A 13,761-nucleotide genomic window follows, 5' to 3' on the forward strand; every position below is an offset into this window, starting at 1 on the left:
GCAATTCTGCCACTAGGAGGAGCAAAGGAAAAGAAAAAACGACTATCAAAAAGTTATTGTCATTGTGAAAATGAGGAAAGATTGATGTGGAGTGCTGAGTGTTCCAGGAAAAATTGACAAAACAAACACAAAGCTACAGGAAACAAGTTGACCAAAGGTTATTTCTGCTATTATCTTACTGGTTAAGCCAACTTGAGATCAGATGGGTTGAATGTGATCACATGACCAGGCCCTTGTTAGGCCCAATTCTTCCCTTCTACCTTCCCCTTCTCCCTTACCCTCAATTTGAAGGGACAGTTTAAGCGCAAGTGTGTCCGGGATATATATATATATATATATATATATATATATATATATATATATTTTTTTTTTTATTTCAACCTCCAAGCGAAAGGAATACAAAGTATTCCATCGCAAGGCTAAACTGCATCGTGGTGAAGCGCTTTTTTTTACCTGAAGCACAGAAATTTACATTTAAATGTAAGTAAAGACTTTTTGGTGTAACATGACCTTTTAAAAGTTATGATATTGCTGTTGTTATGTATATTCAAGCGCTAGAAGCTCCGCGCTAACACTAGCGGGCTAGCGATTATTGGTGATGTCATTGACGAAAAAAGGGACATCCGAAAAATACATACAGGAAACACTATTTTTTCATAACTCTATGTTTGGAGGGCTAAATGAAGGGAAGGGAGAAGGGATGAATTCGGTTTGGCCCTTAAACTTCAACAAACACACAGCGATATAGTTCTGTATCAAGTTTTTTTTATGTACCAATGGCATTCTAGAGCTTATTTAGCTCAGTAAATTGAACAGCTGAATCAGGCGTGACAAACATACAAACGTACATAAAATGGTTTAATTCGGCCCAGTTGTGAATAAAAAAATATAAATAAAATGTAAAAGATATAAAAAAGAAAAAAAAAGCAAGTCTCTAGCCCATTCCTGTGGCAAATTATGTTTTTTTTTTTTTTGTCTTTTTGTTTTTTTTTTCAAGAAATGTCTGCAATGCGCAATTCCGCCACTAGGGGGAGCAAAGGAAAAGTAAAACCGATTTTTTAAATGACCAAAATGTCGAAATGATCGAAATGTCAAGAAGAAGAAAGATTGATGTGGAGTGTTTCAGGAAATATGGACAAAACAAAAACAAAGCTTTAGATAACAAGCTGACCAAAGGTTATTTTTCTTTATGTTACTGGTCCAGCCCCCTTGAGAACAGACGGGTTGAATGTTGAATGTGAACCAAAATTACTTTGACACCCCTTGACTAAACGGTAGCAGAGAATTTCCCCTTTTCTCCACATTTTATTTTATTTTTTATGTTTAGCTTTAAAGGGATTAAAACAGAAGTTACACATCCTTCCTCTGAAAATCTATTACCTTGACACCTTCATTCTCCTGCAAGCTTCAACAAACCGCCCTGGAACCAAATACTCTGACTAATGAAAAATCCACCAGCACAGAAATGAAGTCAGAGGGAATAACAAGCCTAAAAATATGGGGATAATAAAACGGCATTAATTAAATACTCTGATTAAAGATACCCTCTTTAGTTTGCTATAAAGACACCTAATAGGCTAACACACATCTAAAGTTGTGACTATTTCTTTCCTTCCAAAGGACATTTAATTGATCTATTTTTATTTAAGGATAACCTCTGTCCCCCTTCTCGCTTATTCTAAATCTTGTTATCACTTTAGGTTTAATTTCCAAATTTAAACCTGCTATTTTCAGAGCTGCTCTTTTTAAATTGGCCTCTTCTTTCCCCAGAAGAGTTTCTGCGTCTGGAAACAGATCAATTATCATAAAACAAGTTTCCTCCGTAATGAAAAACACATCAGAACTGTTTGCCAGGGGGGAAACTCTGCAAACTGCACGCGTTAATCCCCGTTTTTATTTTTGTCTTTGAACTTGAGAGTGATTATCAGACTCTGACATTCTCAGTTTAGTCAAATGTAATCCGTCAAACTAAGGTTATTACGCCGTGTGTGTGGAGAGTTTTTTGTTACAGCCTCGTTGCATCAATGTTCAAAATTTCTGGGTTCTAATGTGACCTGCAGATGAGAATCTCACACCACTGCACCTCCTTATTAGTGGAACACAGACAGGCTGTTGAGAAGTGGGTCACATGAAAAATTAGTGGCTGGGTGCGCAGCTGTACCTGTAAATACAGTGAGATGAACGCCTGCGCTCCTGAATACTGCGGTTCAGCTTCATGCGGCGGAACAGAGCCGAGCCCCCGTGTCCTCGTGATTGATCATCAGGTGACAGAGGTGAGGTGAGTGAGGGGGCAGGAGGTGGACCCTCAGGACTATCCCACAACCTCAGCTGTCTTATCAGCTTCCTCTGACTCATTGCTGCCAGGTCTGGCCCTGCTGGAACCGTGCAGCTAAAGAAAACTCCCCCAGCCTCCACTTACTACTGGCTGTCTCACTGGATGGCTGCCTCCCTCCCACGCAGGCCCCCACTCATCCACTTTTTACTGCGTACTCACGTCTCAGGCAGACACAGCACCTGAAATATGTGTTGAAAACTGCCCACAATCCGCAGCAGAGCCTAATAAAGAGGCCTCATTCCCCCATCACACCAGCACTGCAGCCGGAGGTGGTAAAGTTCATCAACATACACATCCTTTCCTGTAATCCTCGGGGCCTGGATGCTGAAATTCACTCTCCTCACATCCACTGGGTTCCTTTGGGGTTTGTTTCAGGTCTCCTTAATCCTTATTTGTGCAGGTTGTTTAAGGTTTCCTGTTGCTCAGCACAGGAAGCCTCACAGAGTAGAGCTTGAATTTCACCACATCAGCTTAGATTGACTCCCGCTGCTGTTGCTGCTGGCCAAACCAGACCTCCGTCCTCTCACGAGCTCCAGATTTCTGCTTCATTCACCTTCACAACTCTCAGGACACCTCTGGTGCAAAAGCAACTTGTAATAATCTTTAACTAACTAGCCTTTAACCCCCCTGTGCATTCGCCTGTCTCCTCTCCCCGCCTCCCTATCTCAAGCATGTGCTCGCACCATCCTTATCTTCACGCTGACAGTTCCTCTGCAGCGACAGGAAGGGCGATCAGCAAGAGAAGCAGACCACAGGCGCCAGAGCGCGGCAACACCAAGGGGCTCGTGTAACGAGGAGACGAAGACAAGACACAAACAACCCAGAAAGAGGAGGAGAAGATAAAAAAAGTGATGGGGGGAAAGGGGTTGACTCATACCCCTGTGTAAATGTTTACATATTCTACTAAGAGAGCATGTGAGGTTTGCGCCCAAAACACTCCCTATTTTGACATCAACAGCCGTGTCCAGCAAGAGCAATTTCTTGGGTTTTTGGATGTGAGCGGACACAATGACGCTCCCTAAGAGAAGCAATTAGACCATGAAATACCTTTTAAACAAGGTGTGTTAGGTCAAGCTCAAGTAAGCCGGTGATGACATTGCAGGAATAAATGTGAGCTAGCCTCCAGCAGGAATTTGTTTAAATGCATGTTGTTGTTGTTTTTCCCTCTAAACCATGTCTCAAAGTCAAGGCCCGGGGGCCGGATCTGGCCGTCCAGATGATTTTATTTTGTTGTTATCAATAGCCAGATTTTATCTTGTGCTTATTTCTAACCAGTATAAGTTTGACAAAATACATTTTTATGGAGTGTAAAATATTGAAAATTATTTAAGGTTTAAGTTTATTCTGGAATAATATTTCTGCCTTTTTATTATTCATAATTATGTTAAAAAGTTACAGTTTTAAAAATTGTCATTCTGCTAGCTTTTTGGACTATTTTAGCACTTACTAAGATTTTTTTGGACCATTTTTGGAGTTTAGATAATATTTAGGCTTCATGCTAGCTGTTTTGGCTAATTTAGCGGGGTGGGGGGGTTAGGTTTTTAGGCTGTTTTATAGTTGGGCTAATATTTACATGCTAGCTGTTTTGGCTAATTTAGGCTTTTTTCAGCTTTTTAGGCTATTTTGAATCTTTGCCATTTTTTCAGCTACATGCTAGCTATTTTGGCTAACCTGAGTTTTTTTTTTATTAATACATATATTTAGTTTTTAGGCTAATTTGGCACTTAGCTCATTTTTAGTTAGCTATCAGCTTCAGCGTTTTCATTTATCAATGTCAGCATCTTCAGCTATTAGCACTAGCATCTTCAGTGGCCAAATTCAGCTTAGAGCATTCGCACTAGCATTATTACAGGTAATGCTACATATCTAGTTGATAATTATGTTAAAAAGTTACATTTTTAAAGTTTTAAAAATTGTCATTCTGCAAGCTTTTTCGACTATTTTGGCACATACTAAGATTTTTTGGGGCCATTTTGGAGTTTAGCTAATACTTAGGTTCCATGCTAGCTGTTTTAGCTAATTTAGCAAGGTGAGGGGTTAAGTTTTTAGGCTGTTTTATAGTTGGGCTAATATTTACACGCTAGCTGTTTTGGCTAATTTAGGGGGTGGGGGTTACGTTTTTAGGCTGTTTTTTAGTTAGGCTAATATTTACACGCTAGCTGTTTTGGCTAATTTAGGCTTTTTTCAGTTTTTTAGTCTATTTTGAAGTTTAACCATTTTTTTTCAGCTACATGCTAGCTATTTTGGCTAACTTAAGTTGTTTTTATGTATATATATATATATCGTTTTTTTTGGATAATTTGGCATTTAGCTCATTTTTAGTTAGCTATCAGCTTCGGCATTTTCATCTATCAATGTCAGCATCTTCAGCTATTAGCACTAGCATCTTCAGCAGCCAAATTCAGCTTAGAGCATTCGCACTAGCATTATGGCAGGTAATGCTACATATCTAGTTCATAATTATGTTAAAAAGTTACATTTTTAAAGTTTTAAAAATTTTCTTTTAGAGGGTTTAATAAACATTTATCCTGTTCGGCCTGCGATCTAAGGTGTGTTTTGGATTTTGGCCCCTTCTGCGATTTAGCTTGACACTCCTGCTCTAAACAGACACATTTCACTGCAGTCTTTGTAAAAAGCTTCTCCTTGGTTTCTTGTGTCGGGTTTGCTGGAAGCCTGCTCTCTGAGGACTCTCCTGAGGTGGCATTTATTTCCGTTATAATAGCAGGCTGTGATTAATAGCTTCACGACTACACAATTAACCCCACAGTGACCAAAGTGGCATTTTTTTAACAGGAAATTGGGAAGTAGGCCGTTGCTTTTCAGAAGACAAGAAAAGAAGCAATTTGTTAAAGTCTTGTGAAATAATTTCCCGGAAGTGTAAAGTTTGCCGTCAGGAGTTTCTATATCTCTTCCCAGAATTGCTAATGACATGTTTAAAGTCCAACTCTGATAATGTATTGCAAAAGCATTTACCAGTGTGTTTTTTTTTATTTTTTTATCACGATTATATCATTTTTAGCTAAGATCAAAAACTGCAGGCGTTCATTAGAAATTCACCTCTAAATTTTGGTGAGCCCACCTCCATTTCCTATCATCAACTGTTTACATGCTCTTCCACTATCTTACAGACCCTCACAACCCCAACCTAACATTAGTGGGGCAACAAAAACGGCTTGCAGTATTTGGAGATATCCACTCGTACAGATGCAAACTTGGATGAAGAAAATAAAGATGTTCATGGATCTCTTTGTCTGCAAATGGATGCTTTAAACTTGTGCTCCACCAATTGTAGTTTCTACATCACAGATGCAGGTTTTTCCCAACTACATTTTTTAACTGCTCCTGATTCACACACTTTGAATAAAGAAATACTTGGACATGCAATTTCAATTCTAATTTTTTTTTGCATATGTGTTAAAGACACAAATTTAATTGGAGTTTGATTTTGGTCATCAAAACTTAAATGTTTCCTAATTTATCTTGACATAAATTTATGTTTTTTAGCAACATATATAGTTTTGTTTTTCATTTTTTGCTATTCCCAATCAATCATGTTTATACTAAAATTGGCTTCCAAGTTAGTTTACCTTTGAAGTATTGCATTTTCCTGCAACATTTATCCCCAAGGGAATTCTATTTTATTTTCCTTGCCATCTTCCTTCATCCAGATACTTATTCCTTGCCCACATTTGGAATACAGATGAGATATCTTTAATTATGCGTGCATTTTTCAGACGTGTACGCCTGTATACACTGTAAACAAACCAGATTGAAACAAAAAGGAGAAGTATCTTATTTTTCCTGCAGCTTTTTTCTTCCCATTGTAGCCAGCAAAGATATATATATATATATATATAAATTTATTTAAAAAAAGAGAAACTGCAGCATGAATTCTACCTCTCCAGCAGGCAGCTTAAAGCCTGAGCACAACGAAAAACACAAAGATAAGATCTCTTGTCAAGCTGTTCCTCCCATCCGAGTCAGTAGTTTCCCCTTTCTTCTGACTCTGTTTTTTTTTCTCCCATCTCCCCCTGGAAAGGAGTTACTATAGTTTCCCGGCAAAATGCTGGGGATGGATGGCGGAGCTTGTCTTGGAAAGTCATGAAAAGGCCCCTGTTTGAACAGTGTGTTTCAAAGACCCATTTTGGGAAAATGTCAAGAATTCTGATTCACTTGACAGTTACTATTGTAATCTCTGGAGAGCTGATGAGGAGGCAATTATTCTATCTTTTATTAAATACAGAGTCCCTGTTCAATAATAGCTGGTGAAACCTCTCGAAATGACTCATGCACACCCCTATATGTGCAGACGCACACCAAAACACACACCCCCATGCCGCGCTCAAATGCAGAGGCTTTTGCTTTTCCCTAAACAACCCAAAAAGCCAAATTAGATGCATGTGCAGACACACAGAGCGGTGCGGGGCTGTGGGCAGGCCTCCTGCTTTCTCCATGTGAGAGTCTCAGGACGACGACGTGATGATCAGAGGTTTCGCCGAGGACAGGATTTGTGCCGACAGAGTGACTCCTTTCTGCCGAAGATAACAAACCGTTTCTGTCAGGACGGAGAGGAGTACATTAAAGCAGCTGCCCCTCATGTTGCCATGCTACCTGAACTGCATCGCTGACGCACACCAGAAGCAGCCGTCTGATAAGGGCTAATGTGACTTGTTTTGCACGACTGACTCCATGGTCACTGGTGTGGAAAATGTAGTTTTTTTTTGTAATTCAGGGACATCTCAATGAATTGTGTTTTGATAGAGGCATGTTCTGCTCAGGTATTATGGAGTTTGATTATTGAATTACCACTGTGCATCCTCTCAAAGAGAGTCCTTGCATGTAAAGCAAATGGAGGAAAATTGGTCTGTGTAGCAGCTTCATTTAGTCTCCGCTCTGAATACATTTCTGCAACAAAAGAGGGGAGCTTGATTCCATGTCATTAATACAGCCGGCTTCAAAGGGCTTTGGAGCCCTGAGTCAATACAGCGATTAGTTTAATTAAACCATTAAGCCCATATAAGAGTGTAGGGGAGATTTACATACATCCCCTACACTGACCCTCTCTTGCCATTGATTATTCATTAACAGCCATCATGAGGAAGCCCCTGGCTGCTGCCGGATCAGCGTTTTCCCAGCAGCCTGGTGGGTGTCAGCTCTCCCTTCTCTCCATCTCACTGAGCGCTGCAGTTAATCAGCTCCTTCTGAGGGGATGAGCCAACCGTCATATGTTTAAGCTACTCCTCAAAAAGTGAACTCTCAATCCCAGCCCGGCCTTTTCTTCTTTTTATTCCAGCTCACTAAGTTAATGATTAACCTGCCCGAGTCCATCTCCCTCGGTTTCCCCACGACACAAACAGACACTCCATGCTCTTAAAGCCTCAGTGGAGAATGACAGTTATTTACTGCCCCCGCTTCCTACTCTGCCAAGCTAGCAGGGATGCTTATTTCCACGTGCAATTTCAGCCCCCACCCACCCATGAGCTGTGCCTCACCCAGGCATTTAGCACCTGGCTGATTGCTACCAGTGTGGGGGTGGCAGTGAGGGCAGTTGATGGGACACGGAGGGGAGGACTTGCAAATTGGGAAAGTGTGCCCACTTTTATGATCATATCTGCTTTAGATTTTTCTGCACTTTTATCAAACACATGAGAGGTTTTTTGTGTGAAAGTTGGAGCTTTTTATCGAGGCCAATAAATGACACGTCTTGGAGAACATGTCCAGAGAAGCCGTGCCATCTCCACTTGCCTCAGCTTGCTCTCCGTGAGTTATGAGCGCACACATGCCCGCTTACATGCTAAAGCTGATATTTACAGTAGGATGCACAAGGATCGTCTGAGGGGAAAACGTTGGCTTCACGCCACATGAGGAAAGAGAGGGCATCTGGCCACCCAAGCATTACAGAGTATGAAAACCATGCGCTGAGATCTGCCAAGACAAGGACAAAAGTGCACAGAGGAAACTGTAAATAAGAGATGAGATTATCAGCAGCCCATCTATAAAACCTCCAAATTCATTAGGGGTTCATAAATCTGTCAGCACCACTTTTTTAATTTGTAGCTATAAATTACAGCCCTTCCGTTTTATTTTTGACCTGGCTACTCAAAGCTCATTAAATTATTGAAACTGCGTGATATTAGAATCATCCTATTATCATACTTCCCAGCATGCTTTGTGTGCATGTTAAACCCTCTAGAAAGCCTTTCTTTATCCAGTTCAGGGAAAAAGCTTCAGTTTTCGATGAGTCACAGATATTTCTCAGATAAAAAATGAAAACAAAACTCGCCCTGATGAAAATTCATATCCACTCCATCCCCTACCGTCCTCTCCACCACTTTAGAAGCTGCTGGAGTGAAGAGTGATTCCCATAGTAATGTCAATATTGGGCTGAATGTTGCAAAAGAAGAGCTGTAACTGATTGACTGGTTCAATTCAGCCAATTATTAGCGATAAAAGCAAAGATAAAACTATAAAATTATAAATGCATAGATATTTCAAAGCAGTTTAAGATATTAATTCATAAATTGAATAGAAAATAAAAGAATTGTAATTACTACAAATCCTAAACCTTTCCAAAAAATGTAATTATGCAAAAGTATGTTTGTTTTCATAGAATATAAATGTAATCACCTCCATATACTTTCTTAACTCACTGTATCTCTTCTGGGGTCACCCAGACAGGTCACACAGTCACTCCCCACACACACATAGGGACACTTTACCAACAAATGAAGCATGTTTTTGGACTTTGGGAGGAAGCCAGAGTACCCAGAGAAAACCCACGCATGCACGGGGTGAATATGCAAACTCCCCACAGAAAGGTCCAGTACCTGATATGAGGTGAAGGAGCTAACCACCTCCCCACCATTCAGCCCCACATTCAGGCCACACTGTTTCATTGATTTTTTAAGTTGATGTTATTCACCTTTTGGTGCATCCCATCATGAGTCACCACAGTGAATCATCTTTCACAAATTTGCTGTTTTTAAGTATTTATTTGTTTGTTTTTATATTAAATTAGGTTCATGAAAATCCATGAAATTAGAATATTCTGGAGAAATCTGTGTTTACCAACTAAATGTCTACTAAACTCAAAGCTTCTGCACATGTTCCTCATCCATCCATCTATCCACCCAGGACAGGGTCATGGGAACATAGGTGAGTACTGGAACAAAGGTTCCTCAGAGGTCACTAAATTGGTTCAGTCTGGTTCAGTATGGGCCATATAGTCAGAAACCTATCACTGAACCCCTCCCTAAGTTGGTGTAAGCCAAAAAAAAATGTTATAGCTAGAACAAGCTAAGAAGGCTGGCTGTTCTCAGAGCGCCGTGTCCAAGCGGATCACCGGAAAGTCTAATGGAAGGGCAAAATATGGCGGGAGTCTACGCACCGGCAAAAGAGACTAATATGGGTTTTAGCAGATTATCAAAAGAACAAGATTCAAGAACCTGGAAGAGATCCAGAAAGAGTGGAATGAGGTGGTGGAACAGCTTCAAATCCACCACATTCAGAGGAATTTGGCTACGATGGTCGGTTCCTCGGGTAAAGCCGCTTCTGAGCCTGGGCCAACAGAGGAAACGTCTTTACTAGACCAAACAAAAAGACTGTTACCCGGTGGTCCAAACAATGAAAGAAAAGTGAGCCTGTCATTTGGGAATCAAGGGTTTGAAGGAGGACAAGTGAGGAGCAGAACCAAAGCTACTGGAGGCCCAGTGTGAAATCTCCACAGCCAGTCACTATTTGAGCTGTAATGTCCTCCGCTGGTGTTAGTAAACACTGCTGTCTTCAATCAAGAATCACTGCAACAGTCTAGCAGAATGTTCTAGAGGATTTCATGATTCCTTCTGCTGAGGATCTGGATGGAGAAGCAGATTTCATCGTCCAGCAGGACTTAATAAAGTATTGAAGATGGGCTTGTCATTTTTAAAACATTTTATTTTAGATTTGATATGATCATAACTTTTGTCTTTATCTTTTTGTAAAAACTGGGAAGTAAATGGTGATTTCTCCACAATATTCTATTTTTTTAAAATCCTATTTTTGTGGATTAAATGAGCTGGAACTCCAATTTATGATAAAATACATTTATGGAAAGGGTCTGGATTTGCCCTTAAATGTACAATACACTCACGACACATTAAATCCAATGAATCCTTCCACTGTAATTCAAATTTAATTTGATTTTAAACAAATCAAGTAACTGTTTGCATGTAATTGAGGTGATGGTTTTTGTGTTGTGGCCCCAGTTTCCCTCAGCCCTGCCCCATATGCTGCTGCTCCCCCCGTATGCCCCCCAGCTGTCCGCTCAATCCGTGTCCTCTCCAGAAAAGCCCAGCTCTCTGCTGGTTTGCGGTCAGATCACAGAACCAAAGATTACAGCAGATTATCCTGCCCACAGGATAACCCACCCACCTTTGCTTGGCCAAATGCAGAGCGGAGCGGAGCCTGTGAGAGCGCAGAACACATGCCTTTCAGCAAGACGCCGGAGGGATCAGCTTCTATCAAACACCTGGCAAATGCCACAGAAAAAGGATTTATTGTACGGATGACACCATACATGGTAATCAGCCTTCATTCTGCACCGCAACAGGCTCTCTAAATTGTAAGAGCCAGCCCCATCCAGCCCTTTTAATCTATTAATGCACTGTACAAAATAAATTCCTGCAGGATTCCAGGTGGCTCTTATCACTCTGTTGTCATTCATCCGAGGAAATTGGGCTTTGCTGCTCTGAGAGCGGGAGCCCGTATTCCTCAAAACCCACCAGAGGCGCCCGTCACTTCACATCAGCCAAACCTGGAGTTCCTGGAAGCTCTCAGAAGGCTTTTTCAGGTGAACACCGACCTGTTCTGTCGCCTCCTGCGTCACCTTCAGCCTTCAGCTGTGTTCACTTTGGGCCCTACCGCACAAACAGTCTTAATGCTACAAATGTGATGAAAGTATTAATGCAAACACTGAAGCTTTCTTACTCACAGGATCTTTTTAATTATGTGCACGGAAAATTATTCGAGCTTACAGTAGGTCAAAAAGTATTTAGTCAACCAATTGTGCAAGTTCTTTCACTTAAAAAGATGAGGGAGGGAGTAATTTTTTATCATAGGTATACCTCTACTATAAGAGACAAAATGACAAAAAAAAAAACTCCAGAAAATCACATTGTCTGATATTTAAAGAATACATTTGTAAGTTATGGTGGAAAATAAGTATTTGGTCACCTACAAACAAGCAAGATTTTTCTGTAACTTCTCCTGTAAGAGGATCCTCTGTCCTCCACTCGTTACCTGTATTAATGGCACCTGTTTGAACTTGCTATATATATTAAAGTCACCTGTTCACAACCTCAAACAGAAATACTCCAAAATCCACTATGGCCAACACCAAAGAGCTGTCTAAGGACACCAGAAACAAAATTGTTGACCTGCACCAGGCTGGAATAGTGAATCTGGAATAGATAAGCAGTTTGGTGTGAAGAAATCAACTGTGGGAGTAATTATAAGAAAATGGGAGACATACAAGATCTCTCATTATCTACCTCAATCTGGGACTCCTTGCAGGATTACACCTCGTGGAGTCAAAATGATCACAAGAACGTGAATGACCTGCAGAGAGCTGGGACCAAAATAAGAAAGGCTACCATCAGTAACACACTATACCACCAGGGACTCAAATCCTGCAGTGCCAGACATGTCCTCCTGCTAAAGCCAGTACATAAAGTTTGCTAGAGAGCGTTTGGATGATCCAGAAGAGGATTGGGAGAATGTCCTATGGTCAGATAGAAGAGGATTGGGAGAATGTCCTATGGTCAGATAAAACCGAAATAGAACTTTTTGGTAAGAACTCTACTGTTTGGAGGAGAAAGAATGCTGAGTTGCATCCAAAGAACACCAAACCTACTGTAAAGCATGGGGGTGGAAACATCATGCTTTGAGGCTGTTTTTGGCTAAGGGAACCAAGTCGACCGATCTGTGTAAAGAAAAGAATGAAAGGGCCCATGTATCATCAGATTCTGAGTAGAAACCTCTCTTTCGGCATGACAATGATCCCACACATAAAGGAGTGTCTTTGTAAGAATCATCTAGATCTCAACCTCATAGGTGGAACCCAATGCTGCTTACTCCGGTAATATGTTTTGTCTCTCATAGTTGCGAGATACCTAAGATCCAGATTACTGGCCTTTCTCATTTTTTTAAGTGAAAGTACTTGCAAAATTGGTGGCTGACTGAATACTTTTTTGCCCCACTGTATTTAGTAGGAGAAATTCCCTCAGTCAAGCCTGCACTGGAGCCATCCCTTCTTCGTAGCTTGTTGTGCGACCTCCTTGCCTTCAGTCTGCTATTACCAAGCATAACACATGGTCTGTTTGACTGAGTTCCAACAGGCAGGACATCAAAATCCTCTCTACATCATCTTATCTTGTTTTTCAGATTACAACACTCCTAAAGTGTCCTAGAAAATTGAAGGATTTGCAGTTCAAGGATGTTTGAGTCTTCTTCAAATACTCTTAAAGCTGAAAGTCGCTGCTAAAATAAATGTCACCGTTTTTTTTATTTTTTTATTTTGGTGTTGTCTCCAGCATACATTAGAGTGGGGGCAATAGGGTCAGCGTCTTGACAGATTCGTTATTTTCTTGTTCTACTCTGGCTCTCTCTTTCTGTTTTTTATTCATAGATTCCTCCTCTGTTTGTGTTTTTCTTATTCTGTCTCTTTTCTCACTCCGGCTGCTTGCAAACGGATTCATTACAGGTGAGTTATGTAAAACTGGCACCAGGCAGAAACACTTTTTATCTGTGCTCTTTATCGTTCTTCCTTCATGCAGATCCATACTTTTCTTTATGGAAATTGCTCTTTGCTGTTCCGGAGGTTGCCAAATGTGAAAAGTAAGCATTATTGAGTCGTGACTCCTCAGCTCCTGCTCTTTTTATAAACCAGTGTTCCTGTAATGAGCAGCGTTCAGCTGGAGCACCTTGTAGGATTGTTTTACAGGAGCTGCACTCTACTTCTCCTCTCCTCTGCTGTTGTGGAAACTGGGCCCAAACAGATGGATCAGCTGATTTAGAGAACCATCTCGAGAGATGACAGATGGAGAGATGTATTCAGCTGGTGTCCCATATAGTTTGCTGCCAGTCACTTTCAGATAAATGAGGAGCTTAGAGACAAACTCCTTGACAGGAGAATAACCGGTCCAAAGCAGCAGGAGCGATGGTGTGATATTGATTTGCTTTTGATGCTCAATGGAGTTTCTCAGAGAGGAAAGTCAAACAGAGGGGGTCTGATGGGGAGAATCAGGGAGGTTCCACGGATTAAAGCTGCGTGTTGCAGGAATTTGCTATAATGAACAAGCCTTTAATTGAAAGGATCCCCAAAAAGTGGAGGGCTGTTCTTGCAAATCCCAATTAGAGCAAACCGTGGCACAGAAATGATTATTAATGAC

The 13,761-nt window shown here is 40.8% G+C and overlaps 1 protein-coding gene across 2 annotated transcripts in view; it reads right to left on the bottom strand.

Moving 5' to 3' along the window:
* Positions 1-13,761, bottom strand: part of pde4a (phosphodiesterase 4A, cAMP-specific) — a 43,548-nt gene that overhangs the window by 14,320 nt on the left and 15,467 nt on the right. Inside the window, exon 1 of one of the 2 annotated variants that reach the window (XM_024272581.2) lies at positions 2,162-3,077. The exons of the other annotated variant lie outside the window; for it this stretch is intronic. Coding sequence (XP_024128349.1) covers positions 2,162-2,355 — 194 coding nt within the window. The 5' untranslated portion in view covers positions 2,356-3,077. Of the gene's footprint in view, positions 1-2,161; positions 3,078-13,761 lie in introns of those variants that run through there. 2 annotated transcript variants of the gene reach the window in all.

This window comes from Oryzias melastigma, linkage group LG8 (assembly GCF_002922805.2).
Source record: "Oryzias melastigma strain HK-1 linkage group LG8, ASM292280v2, whole genome shotgun sequence".
In the NCBI taxonomy this organism is placed as follows: Eukaryota; Metazoa; Chordata; class Actinopteri; order Beloniformes; family Adrianichthyidae; genus Oryzias; species Oryzias melastigma.